At 41.1% G+C, this 12869-nt stretch overlaps 2 protein-coding genes across 2 annotated transcripts; both read left to right on the top strand. All coding sequences in view use genetic code 11, as the record gives it.

Moving 5' to 3' along the window:
• Positions 1-1512: 1512 nt before the first annotated feature.
• EGR_01168 (hypothetical protein) lies at positions 1513-2377 on the top strand (the record flags this gene model as incomplete). The annotated part of the gene is made up of 3 exons (XM_024490417.1): positions 1513-1720; positions 1857-2042; positions 2301-2377. The coding sequence occupies 3 exons, from the start codon at positions 1513-1515 to the stop codon at positions 2375-2377; spliced, it is 471 nt and encodes a 156-aa protein (XP_024355236.1).
• A 9628-nt stretch (positions 2378-12005) lies between these two features.
• On the top strand, positions 12006-12572 carry EGR_01167 (hypothetical protein; the record flags this gene model as incomplete). Its single annotated transcript, XM_024490416.1, has 3 exons — positions 12006-12070; positions 12120-12158; positions 12473-12572. 3 exons carry the CDS (start codon positions 12006-12008, stop codon positions 12570-12572), a joined length of 204 nt encoding a protein of 67 aa, XP_024355235.1.
• Between the last annotated feature and the right edge of the window lie 297 nt (positions 12573-12869).

The following is a 12869-nucleotide window of genomic DNA, read 5'->3' as shown; positions in this document are numbered from 1 at the left end:
CGCAAGTGAATTAATTTTGGCTCATGCATGATGCCTCGAATTTGCTGATGTTGAGTTGGGGTGCTGGCCAAAAGAAATACAGGTTCCGGTTTTGGTGATTTATAAACAGGTTTCTTTTTTGAAAAGACCACCCGCCTTTTTTCTTGACTTCAATGTCACTCAACATTTAAGAGATAATTAACTAATTTGAATTCACAGTAGCTAGGTTTGACGCAATGGTTAAGTGGAGGCCTTACACCGTCCAAAAGCAAATACCAACATTCGCGACTTAAAAGTACATCTTTGAATTGTCGTCGCATTCAAGGCTGGAAAATTGTTTGATGTATTTTTGAGTAGCTCTAAAGGAATGCTATGGCCAGTGTTACCCTTATCATAATTTTAGAAGGCACTCTAAGTAGTGAATAAAAGTAAGCTGTTTGCATCGGCCTTTTCAATGGACATAAATTCAACGGGAACTTCAATTTACTTTGCTTTTGAGTAAAACGCAGCAGTACTTTCAACAGTAGTTTATAATTAAGTGTAATAATCGTCTAAAAAGTATAAAAGCTTGAGTTGATACATTTGGATTGAAATTAGTGTTTTGCGACCCAGCAATGGAAATAATATACCGGAAGAAGGACGGTCTTTCAAGTGAGCAACAAGGACTTACTTTCTTGCGATTTCACTACCTCATCCAATTTTGCTTGATAAAGTAGTCTTTTTAGTCCCTGATGGGGGAAATAATCAAACTAAATAAACCAGTCCTCCCGTAGACACGAAGCATCCTCAGAAGTGGAGGAAATCCACTTATTTAAAACTTGAAGTCGACTCTTCCTACTTCTAACGTCCACGCCTAGGTAGCTTCTGGCGGCCTATGTTATAAATACGAGATCAGAAAAATTAGCTTTGAGTAACTGCACCCATTTTGCCATCTAGACTATTGAAAACAAAATTCGTCACCTTTAGAATTATACTGTCCATTCATACTTCAACCATCGCAGAACACAGGCAAATCCCAATTCCTTCTCAAGATTTCATCATAAGGTACGTCTAAGTCAGGTGATGTCAAGCCTAACAAACGTCTAAATCGAATCAGCGCACTGCACCGACCCCATAGTCGGTTAGGCAAAACGATTTCTCCCTCTTGCACTGATTAGAGTAGATTTAAATGCCTGTAATTTTGTACTCTGTAACCTGAAACTCTTGCATCACACAACCCGATAGATAACATTATTTATAAACAGACTGCAAACAGCTGTTTTGGTAAAGGAATGTCTATGCTGTTGACACCTCGGCTTCACACAAGTGTAGGAACATCACCGCACAAAAATGGTTTACCTCCTCCATCACATTCCCGCAGTAATGCACACGCGGCTATAACGACTAAAATGTCCGCAGCCAATCAGAGGAAGGCAACTTTCAAGGTCGCCGTCTGAATGGTGGGTGTGGTGAAGACAATCCTTCTGGTCATATAAACCAGAGTGGAGTCAGGCGACTACGTAGGTACTACAAAGGGCGGAGAGGTGCAAAATCATGGCTGCTACCATTCCTGGGATGAGCAGAACTGTTTCCTTGGGTCCCATGTCTGAGAATTCCCTTCCATCACAAAATCAAAGGAGTCAATCTGTTGTAAGCATTGAGTTGCTGAATGAAAAAGGTGAATATGACATGGTTGAGATTGACGAAGCTGATGATGATGTCTTGCAAGATTCTGTAGATTCCCGACTTGGCTTGCGCGATGGTGAGTCCTATTCTAGTATTCAACGTCTATACCTTCGACATGACTGAAACGCTAAAGCCTTTCCATCTACTTTGTATCATGCCACAGGCAATTATTCTAATGAAGTTTAATTATCTTACTTGTGCTCCACTTCTAGCCTCCAGTGATCAGGAAATGCGGGTACGCCGGCAATCAATAGCCGACCGCGTTAACCGACGTCGCAACACCGAATTCGCTTTCGAGTTTACACGTGTTGAAGCCGCTGGTCGGGAAAAAGAATTTTTCCGTCTTCTCGAAGAGCATTCACGACTTGTACACTCCGTTCAATTCTGGTCGACAGCCGGTAAGTGATTCGCCTTCTCCAATCATGCCTTGAAATCCCATGCATTGAAATGTAGCACAGCTAAAGCAGGAGCTGGTTCTGTACAATTTACGTTTAATAGCATTGATGCCCCGAAACGCTACATAGGATGTCTAGACACTTTAATATTGCTGTTAAGTAACCCTGCCCATAAGTAAGAAGCCCAATTTGTGCGGGCCTTTGGATTGGCGGAATACGTACTGGCGCCTCAAAGTAACCGTTCTCGTGTCCTACCTTCAGCCGCCATGCAAGATGATGCGCAGAAATTCGCTATGAAGTTACAGCTGGACGCTCAACAGCCGGCTCATCCAGAGTAGCAGCAGTGACCTCTGTGGCAGCACACTGCAGCAGCCAACCAACAAATACGTCCTTCTAGATCTGCGCTTTGTATGACGGGCAAAATTCCACATGTTTCTTGTACATCGAACGCACTCTCCGTCACTCCTAACTTTTTACTACTTTTGTGTCTGTTGCAACCATTTGTGTATGGACAGGCGTTTTTTATCCATGTCATTAGCAAAAATAATGACTCCATATTGCAGAATATGGTTTGTTTTTTGGTCTGGTAAAAATCGGGTAAGATTTTGAGGAATCGGAATTTTCGCTTCTTTGAATCGTTGAAGAAGGGGAAACGTGTATGTCACAGCACCAAAAAGAGGGTGCTCTAATCCCGGGACGTCTGTGGAATTTGCCGTATTCTGGACGGGTAAGGACAGAGGAAAATAATATTGCATAAAAGGCATGACCTATTTCATCGATTGAGAGCATTAGAGACATTGGGGGTGGGACAACTAGCAAATGTAGGGTGACCTCCCATTCTTTCTTCCTTCTAATTGAACATATGTTGGACGATGAGTACTAGAACAGCTTACTTGCATAGCCTTCACTGGCGTTTTAAGTGCCAAACATGCTTCATTTCCGTCGTTTCTTTTCCTTCTGTACATGTGATCACCATAATTATATATGAGTTCTGCTGTTATCCCCTTATCATCAACAATCTAGATTAACTTTTAAGAATAAATTTTGCCGCTAAAATGCAAAATCGTGGTATTTTTGACGCGCTTTGATGCTGTTAACATAAAACTGTATCCTTGGGATTCTGTACTTCTTTGATGATAATTGTCAAGTAAGTTATAATGGAACAAATTATTTCGTATACGGGTCTTTGAAACAGTACCACCAATCACGCCGTATGGTAGAATAATGCATTTGGGATAGTAACTTTCTCACTTAATATATCAGTATTGGTTGGAAGAAACAAAGGGCGTTAATTGCCTCATATCTGAATGTCCAGTTTTCCCATGACATTATTCAGTCCCAAGAGCACTAATTTTTTTTTGGATGGATTCATCAGTTTTAAAAATAATAGTACTTCTAGGTTTTAACCAAGATTATTTTAAAGCTGTTTCAGACATCGGAAATCAAATATTCGCTCAAACGGGGTCTGAAGTTGCTACTCAATCTTCCCTACAGATCACGATGAGGACAACACTGCAAAGCATCCGTAACAATATATTTATCTCAAAAAATGAGTAAATCAACTGCGAATTCCTTCAAGAGCAGTTCATTAGGAAACAGATTTAAAAGTAATTTGAATGCATGAATTTATCAGCATTGCGCTACTTCAAAGGTCGCTTCCATTTAGTGTCAGATCCGCATATGACATAGCATACAAACCACAGTAAGGTTGACGGCGCTTAAGCAATTATACTTAGCACTTTGCAAACAATTAACACACCTCCTGTCAGCCCACCCAGATTAAGAGTTAAGGGTTGTATAGTGCCCTTGCTCTATCCCGCTTTATTACCGTCGCAAAGCTCCTCTTAAGGCGAAGTTTTAATAACAAACAGTCAAACAAATGGTGAAAAGCATTATGATGGCTTCAGCAAAGCCTATCCCCCTAATTTTTTTTGCACAAAAATCCGGCATTCTTTCAAATAACACTACCTGAGATATGTAAGGCGTTTGTTACTGTCGTACTTTGTGGTTGTGAATGTGTATAAACGCAAGTCCTTGAAAGTGGAGAGGGATATTGATAGAATTACTGCCTCAGGACTATATATGTATGTGCGAAGGAGGTATCTAATGCGTATCTGTTTGGGGTTTTGAAATAAGGTACTATTTCAAGATTGCATGTGTCCCATAAGTCTGCGACCTAACACACCCCCTCTCCGTTTTTACAACAAGTTTAGTCTGAGTCTTATTTTATTAGATAGATGGCTTTGTATTGACAATGTATCAAGTCGTGCATGATAAAGAAAAGGAACCCTTTTAGCCATCTAGCATCGCCTTTCGTTGAGGGCACAGCTGCCTTTTTTATTTACCCAAAGGAAGATTAAGACAGAAGTATGGGTGTATTCCATCATGGAGGAATATAAAATCCCGCAATCTTATAGCCTTTATGATAAGCTATAAATGGGTGTTTAGGCTGAAATTTGCACCCTCACGCTAATGCCCACAGAGGTAATCCCACTTACGCGTAGCGTTTACTCACGTTGATAGAATAATAAGAACGTGTCAAACAACATTATCTCTCTCTGAATCTGCATAACATGAAAGATGTTTGCATTTGACCTGACTACTCGATTTTATTTATTAGGTGTGTCTACTGCTCAGAGATTCTTTTCTGCTGATGCCTACACGGGGAAAGGTGCTCAAAAGACATCCTACTTTGCTACATCTACGCAGCAGTCATTATGGCCTCATTCCATTTCAAACCATCAAGAACCCGAATCTTTCAACTCATGTGTCCGGAGACAAGACCCAAGTTTATCATTTATAGATATAAAAGGCTGCAGTCTCACAGTCCCATTAAACCCTCCATCAGTAAGCACTGAAAGGCAACACGACGATTAATGTAGCTGAATGGAGGGAAAGAAAGAGGTGAGAGTATGATGTATGCTTCCCACCAGTTGTTATGATGCCGGTAGGCGTCTCCTGAACACCAAACCAAAAAAACCACACGCATCGAATTATGGCACAACAATTCATTGTGTCTTGATTATTGTTACACCAGGGAAGGTAGTCCACAATTTCCTTTGTCATGCCACTAATTTTAAGCACTTTCAGTCGTCCAAGCCTCATTGGACAAATATTGCGTCACCAAATCGAGGGAATTGTTTTGCAGCGCCACCTTTTTCTGCGTGTACTTAATCTATTTGTGATAAACATTATGCACATAACAAAGTTGCAAAATTTGTTTTACTGTTTAAAATAGGTGAATTGGCGTTATGATTACAATGTTGTGCATTCAGATCGCGACAAGAATTCAACAAAGTGGTAAGGAGCCAAGAAATTGTCTTCGGTATAAACGTTGACTAATGCTTAGTGGCAATTACCATTTAGCTGGCAATAATGTATCTTCATAATTTCTATTCCACCTTTTACTCTAGTTAAAATCAAAACAAAGTAAAATTATAAAATGGATCTTTTTTGGATTTTTGGTAAGTTAACAGGCAGAAGAAAAGCGCCCATTTGATAAAAAGTTGTGGAGATGGGTAAAAGGCTTAGCACTTAGCATATGGCCTCAGTTGAAGCACTTCTTTAGAAGCTCAGTAGGTTTTAATGGCATTACGCAGGCAGCTGCAGAAGCTAAAGCACCAACAGAGAGGCACAACATTAGTAAGACCGCTGTGCATTGACGTAATAGCGCACAACTAGACTTTGATGCATGGTCTGGGCAGTGGAATGTGGCATGCTAAATGGAATTTGGGCACAAATTATCTGGCGCAAAATATCCTGATGGCAGGCAACTCTAGAGTCGTGACAAATCCGCCCTAAGGAGGGAGACTAATTCCCATATGCGCTCGACGAAGAAATATTTGTGGAACTGAGGTGGATTGTACTCAAAGAATGGACGCTTTTTCCTATAGCCACTAGACAGTCACCAAATCTGTAATTAAGTTCTGTGTAATTACACATATTGCCATGCGAAGGCGACAGTCGGCCGATCATAATTTTAAGAGGACCTGCGGGTAAAAATAAACACGATACATTTGTATTTTAGCCCTTGGTTGATTGAATTCTTGTGTAATTGTGTGGAAAATTCATGGGGTGGAATGTTATTTCAAGAAGAAGTTAATGAATTGAATGAAAGTTCTGAAATGTCTCCCCCAAGCTGGGATTATAACCAAAGGGTCAAATCAGTTAATAAGATTATAGGGCTGGCCTTAGGATTTGGTATTTTCCTATCGAGAAATTAAAAGTCACCCTTTAAATAGTAACTCGGAAATGGATGTTCCATTTTAATTTCACGAGGAAATTAAATGTGCCAGTCTTTATTAGGCCAAGGAGTTTGTACACTCCCATACATACTACTTCATTGTGTACCAATCCATCAGTAGTATATCGCGCTATCTCAGTCACGGCGCTTGATTTGACAATACAAAATGCCTTAGCCATTTTGTTATGGTTTTCTATGCAGCAGACATGAAAGAAAATAATGTGAAATGCAAATGAAATTCCATTACTGCCTTGTTATTCAATGGCGGAATGCCTATCTTCCACCGTTCCCAATACGTATGGACCTCATTGTGAGAACCCTTCTAAACTCCTCTCACTGGAAATAACTCCTTAAGTGCTCCCTGTAAAATTTATCATACTCATTTATTCCAGTTTTAGGCACGGTAATATCCAGCGTTTTTCATGTTCTCCATTAAGGCAATTATCGCTCCAATTGCACGCACGAAGTTCGACTCGGCGATTGTACCACTTTAGGTATAGCAATGGCGAAAGTTCCTTTTTGGTTGTATCTGTGTTTTGGTAAACAGTTCCTTTGTAGGGCGAGACAAGGGAAAGGCGTGTGGTTCAAAGGTATTGAATTAAGGATGATGATATCATAGCTTCCGCCCAACTGCATTTTGGAGGTACTCCACTAATTTTCACCACCTCCTCTTCGCTCAATTGCACAGGCAGGATGTTACTGGAAAAAAATGCTTTAATTAAAAGTTCATTTTGCTTGAGCGGATGAATAGGGGGTGTGCAATCTGACGCCACTCTGTGTGACCTTGTGTGGCGGTCCCCACTCTTTCTGCTCCTCTACTCAAGACATGGATTGTAGTGACAGTATGAGATAAAAAGAACGTTCGAATGCATTACATCTTATGCAGCTCTAAGCTTTGTATAAAGTGGAAGAAAGTCAAGGGAATCGACCGACGGATAGCATCCTCTTCGATCTCTGCTATGTGCGCGTTTTATCGTCAGGTGAACTTCATGACTCGCTGGAGGCGACATTAGAGTTTTGATTCGCCGCAGACACGACAGTCTACGCACTGGTAATGCGAAAGAATTGAATTTCACTCTTTGTACGCAACCTTTAAGACTTCTCTTCGTATCACATAACAGATTAGCCGAACATAGAGGCTTGGAGTTTTTGTACATGCTGAGAGTCTCTATTATTTGTGGGCGTTCATCATGGGGAAGGAAGGCGGTGTGCTGATATAGCGTGCCCTTCGCAGTCTTGGCCAGCGGAACATTGCAGAAGGGATACTGCTAGCATTGCTACAGTAAGCAGCATCACGGTTGGACAAGTTATTGGGCAAGTTGCGTTAGTTCGGGCTACCAATTGGACCGCCTACTAAATGTATTTAAAGAGAAATTACTCTAGGAAAGAGACTTAACCGTTTTATGTGGACTACATATTCGACGTTTACCGTACCACGGCACTTTTGTAAGGAAGCAAATTTTGTGCCCGATCTAGCGTAGTTTGTCAGTGTAAACAGAGCAGCCTAAGTGGTGGCATTACTGTGCAACACATGCACGGTGTTGTCGGGAAAAAGTGGCCACTAAATCTAGCCAGATTTTTTATTGCTCCAATAGTATCGTTACATTTTCGGCAGAGCTAACTGCTGGTCATTAAGTAAAAAGTGCTGGTTCCCTCATGCCAAGAACATTCTACATGTGTTTTATTGCTGTAAAACCAAACGATTCGCTTAAAATGTGATATGGTGCCAGCGATCATTATAAACCTCTCAGGAACACATGTCACATATTTGTGACGTTGGGCCCAGCCGAAAAAGTTGGAACATCATATACACATAGTGGTGGTAACGGAGGTGCTTATTTTTGTTTGTTTGCTGCCACTACAGTAGTGACACGAGTTTGCCATTGGATTTAATGAAATCACCTCACCGTTTCGAGGTGGAGTTAGCGAGTGGTTGAAGTTTTATAAATGATTTCCCGTTTCACTTTAAAGAATATCTAACTAGCGTGATGGGGGAGATTAATTCTGACTTCATCGTTTCAAGATTTATTGTTATCTTGGAGGTTTGTAATGTGCCTTGTACGATAGAAAAGCTTGTCCTGGAACCTAAATTTACATCCTTCGTCCCGATCCCAACGAATAAAATAAGGTCATGATGGAGGTTTTACTTTTTAAATTTCATCCCCTTCCCCCCCCCCCCACCCCAAAAAAAGAACATTTCACCAGTGAAACAAAAAAACTTAAATCCTTATGCTTTAAAAAGTAATGTAAGTGATTCAGCATATCTGCAGTCTCTAACTGCGCATCTGTCATGACCAACTTCTTTTATGAAGCATTCTGCTAAATTCACTTTTTTTAGTAATCAGCCCCGTGGCGATTCACTTGGAAATTCTTCACTTATCTCAAATGACTATTAACTTGAGTCTGCAAAGATTATCTCAGGGTGTGGGGAGATGGGTGGAAGGAGGCGTATACCTTTTGGTGATAGGCATGCGTGGCATATAATGGATTTTTTTCCCTTTGCAGCCTTCATATTTTTCTTTCTGGCTCAGCCTTGATGACTAGGTGTGTTAAAATCTACGGGTGTCTACCACCAAGCGGTCAAACCTTAGAAGCTTCATCAACTCCGGTCGTTTTGTAGATGCTCTCGTGTTCTCCTTTTAATGGTGACTCATAAAGCCATGGCCATTTTTGTACTAGAGGGAGAACGATGTGTGAATGATGTGCTTCTTTCAGTGTCAAGACGAATGCATTAAGATGCTCCCACATTCAACCATTTGATGAAATAACTGAAATCTGCAGAATGGTTTCGGGGGCAGCGGTAGATGTTAATCCTAGATCCCTAGAGGGCAAGACGTGTGATTTAACGTCATATTATTCTCTGATCGCAATGGATTCTTCTTCAGAAAATAAGCGTTATGTCTGTACGTCAACTAGATAAGTTGTTTTTATTTTGTAGCTCATTAGTGGGAAATTCAGGGAGCACTCCTCCACCTAGTGTGGCATTCAGCGACCTTAGATAGGTAAATACCAAGATGGCCCAAGCAGAGAGCATTAAGGTCAAGACAAAACCCCTAGTAAATTGGTTGCATTTGAAAATGCGTAAGAAAGAAGAGTCCCTACAATCAACGTGGAATCCGACCAAAAGCCTTTGTTATCACAAATGAATGCTTGTGAAAAGTCTTCACGATTTGTCCGTGGTGGGAAGATACTTGCTTAAGTTCGGTCGGGCCGTTCTAGCCACATCCGCAGCTTCCAGCCCTTCTGGGTCACTAATATCACTATCTTCCATTTAGATTTTCCGCATTACGTCTCCGGAAATGGCTTAAGCACTACACTAGGGATAGTAATAACCGACCCATATCATAATAACAGCAACTTCGAATTCACTCACTAGTTCCAGCTTTTCAACGTCACAGTGGGATGAAATTTGGTGTGGGTGACTGAACCTGCAAAGCTTCGCAACAGATGGACTGTCAAAACCGCAATGATCTGGTAACTTTCCCAAATCTCGAGGTCTGCACAATAACAAGTAACACAACAAAAAGAGATCTAAGCAAATCGAAGTGATTACTTAGGGAAATGCCTAATATTACCCATGAAAATCCTTTCTCCTGTTGCTTTTAGACAGTCCACCTAATGGAGGATGCGATGTTTGTCAATTGGAGCTAATTGCATTGCATTCGCCATCACTAATAATACGATTGAAAACCATCGCATTATCTTCGTTCACGCCTCGCAATTGAACACAAACTGTGGAAGAGTAAAACCAACGCCGTGGTGTCGAATACGACTCTCCCAATTCTTCTTTCACAATGGCTCACCCTAATGTGCCTTTTGAAAAGACAAGGGTTCTGTAACCCTATTCCACACATTGTACTGTTTTAGTGAATCCAGATTATCCACCCCTATGCGTCGGGACTCCTTCCTACATTAAAACTATGGTGACCTCCCTGCTTCATTTGGACTACTGAAGTGGACGCACATGGTCGGACCCAATTGTTTACACTAGCTGAATAATCAAGCACCATGCGACCTAAGCTTTCCACTTTTCAATGAACCCTTTGCACATTTAACAGCTTACCACTTTTATTCCCCGACCATCACATGGGTCTCATCTCGCCCTATCGCCTTTCATATGTTTGACTGAAGTCCAAAATTTGTGATCGTAGTAAAGGACATGAGGTGTTGAAACCGAGTAAACTATCAAGTCAAATCATGTTACTTCACAGAAAAATTATTAACCCACAGTAGCATCGTTAATCGGGAGAAAAGGGTATCTCTACCATCAGCAAAGCCATGAAGGAGTTGGTTTTCGAAAACAGTGACTTTCGGTTATTTTGCACTCCTAACCTATGGTCTGCAAATCAACATTATTTCATACGCATCACTTAAAATAAGTTTCATCGGAACAAAGCTGCCGCGTTGCAATTGTAATCGTAGTCAGCTTTTAAAATACCCGCAAAGTTTGGGGTTCATGGGATCGCTAAGATACATCTTATCTATTTTTATTACAAAGTCGTTTCCTACTGAGTATCTATAGGACTTGGGTTAGAACGGCGATAGCATTTTCTGAATCGAGGTTCTGTATAAAATGATCTTTCAATTTCAATGGGTGATCCAATATTTTTCCCTGACATCTGTGCTAAGTAGCCGGGGGAGGACAAAAGTGTAGTAGGAACATAATTGTTATACGCTACAAATATGATTTCAATAGAATAGGACGCAAACATCCATCGTAAACCAAAAAAAGACTAAGAGCCGGCTCCAAGAGTTTGGATTTAATAATGGAAGCCATTTATGATACTTTTAAAATAATAGAAAGTACTATCGAAAGTTACCTGCAAACGTAACAATTACACCAACGCAGAGCTAAAATTGTGCTGCCAACGCTGACATTCATTCGCAAATTATCAAATAACCGATTTAAGAAGTGCTGGACTTTTCTGTAAACCACCTTTTAAATTCACATTAACATTGCAACCAGGTTCTGAGTAGGGTGTCTCTTAATTAAATTTACAATAACCTTTCGGAAGACTTATTGCAGTGTGCCCAATATTTTGTGTAAGTGCGTTTAGTTGTGCGAGTACTCCAGCCCCCACAGGTCGTAATTCTGCCTATCAACTCTGTCTCGTGTTGGTGTGGTCTACGACGACTATGGAGAAGACTCGGAAAGCATCACTATTGTGCTGCTAATAGTTGCCAAGTTCTGGATTTGGAAAAATTGGATTAAGCGTAAAACCGAAATTGAGAACCACTGTTAGCGGACATCGGGCACAATTTACTTGTCGCTGAAAACTCGAGATTTATTTGGCCTACTGTTGCAAAACTATACCATTAGGTGCCAAAAATTTAACATTGAAGTAAAAATTAAGGTAGGCTTGAAAAGTTAAGAGCCATAGCATATTTTTGAAAGTCAGGAAAATTTCTTATTCTGGGCATATTACTGAGATTATTTTAGAAAGGCTAAGTCACAAGGTGTCTGTGCGGCACTTGCTTAAACAAATTATAAATAAAAATTAGTACCAATTGAGTTCCGTAAATTTGGTATTACGTTTTGTTACTTTTTAAAAAGCATATATGTGTGCAAAAACCTTAGATCGAGCATTTAAAAATTGTAATCTACGATTTTTATAACTAAAATATATCAATCTCAAAATTTCAAATCTTTGTAATCACTTACTTTTTTCACAAATTTGTTTAAGTGTACTGAAAGTGTTCCGTCCCCCAGACGGATTGAAGGCATGCTCGTGCGTGGTGGGTGCTCCTTGGCGATGAATAGGAATCTCATTGAATCCGTTGTGATAGTGTCTCTTTATCTGAGTTAAAAGATCTCAATGCGTTTTATTCGTCTTTAGGTTCTTGGCTTCGATGATTAATTCAATCCCGTTCCGGTGGTGAAGGTAAGAAACTTCCTAGGTTTTTTCGTTGGCACACTTGCTCTTTGGTTCCATCGAAAGATGTGTGGCCACAGGGTGATTCTGGTTTTACGACATGATTCTAATCATGCAGCCGATGTGCCAGATATTGAAATGACGGTCTCCGGATCGGTCTTCGTTTTAACATTCCATAATCGTGAATAGTCGGATCGACAATGAACTCACGAAAAGCCGTTAAACCGATAACTCAATCAACTTTTGCGTTGTTTCTGATTATGCTTGCTTGCGTGTGTTGCTGTCAGTTCCTTCGTTGCGTTTTAGATACGCTCTAGGTCCTCCGGTGTGACGTACAGGCGCCGAATGGATGAAGACAACCTTCACGCGACGCTGGGCAAGAGATCTTGTCATCAAGAACTTATTTGTCCCGAATAGCCTGTGATTGCTAGCTGTTTGTATTAGTCTTTTATGGGGCTTTTGGGTGTGGGGATTTGAGGGTATGCATGTTGCTATCGGATGGTGCGCTCTTGTGCACGGTTTGCCTGGGGTGGCGCAGTGCGCATGGTGTGGGTGGCGGTTTGGCCCTGTGCCTTCGCGCAGCGTGATGGAGTCGGGCGTGCTAGGTGGGGTGTGCAAATGGGGTTTGGGTGCCGCTTTGCGCCGCGGAGGCCTACTTCGGGTCGGTCGTATATCGGTTTCGCGAGCTTCAGTTCGGCCGCTGTTGCGCTACGG

The sequence above is a fragment of the Echinococcus granulosus genome, assembly GCF_000524195.1.
Source record: "Echinococcus granulosus chromosome Unknown EG_S00004, whole genome shotgun sequence".
In the NCBI taxonomy this organism is placed as follows: Eukaryota; Metazoa; Platyhelminthes; class Cestoda; order Cyclophyllidea; family Taeniidae; genus Echinococcus; species Echinococcus granulosus.
This window is presented reverse-complemented; position numbering and strand designations above follow the sequence as displayed.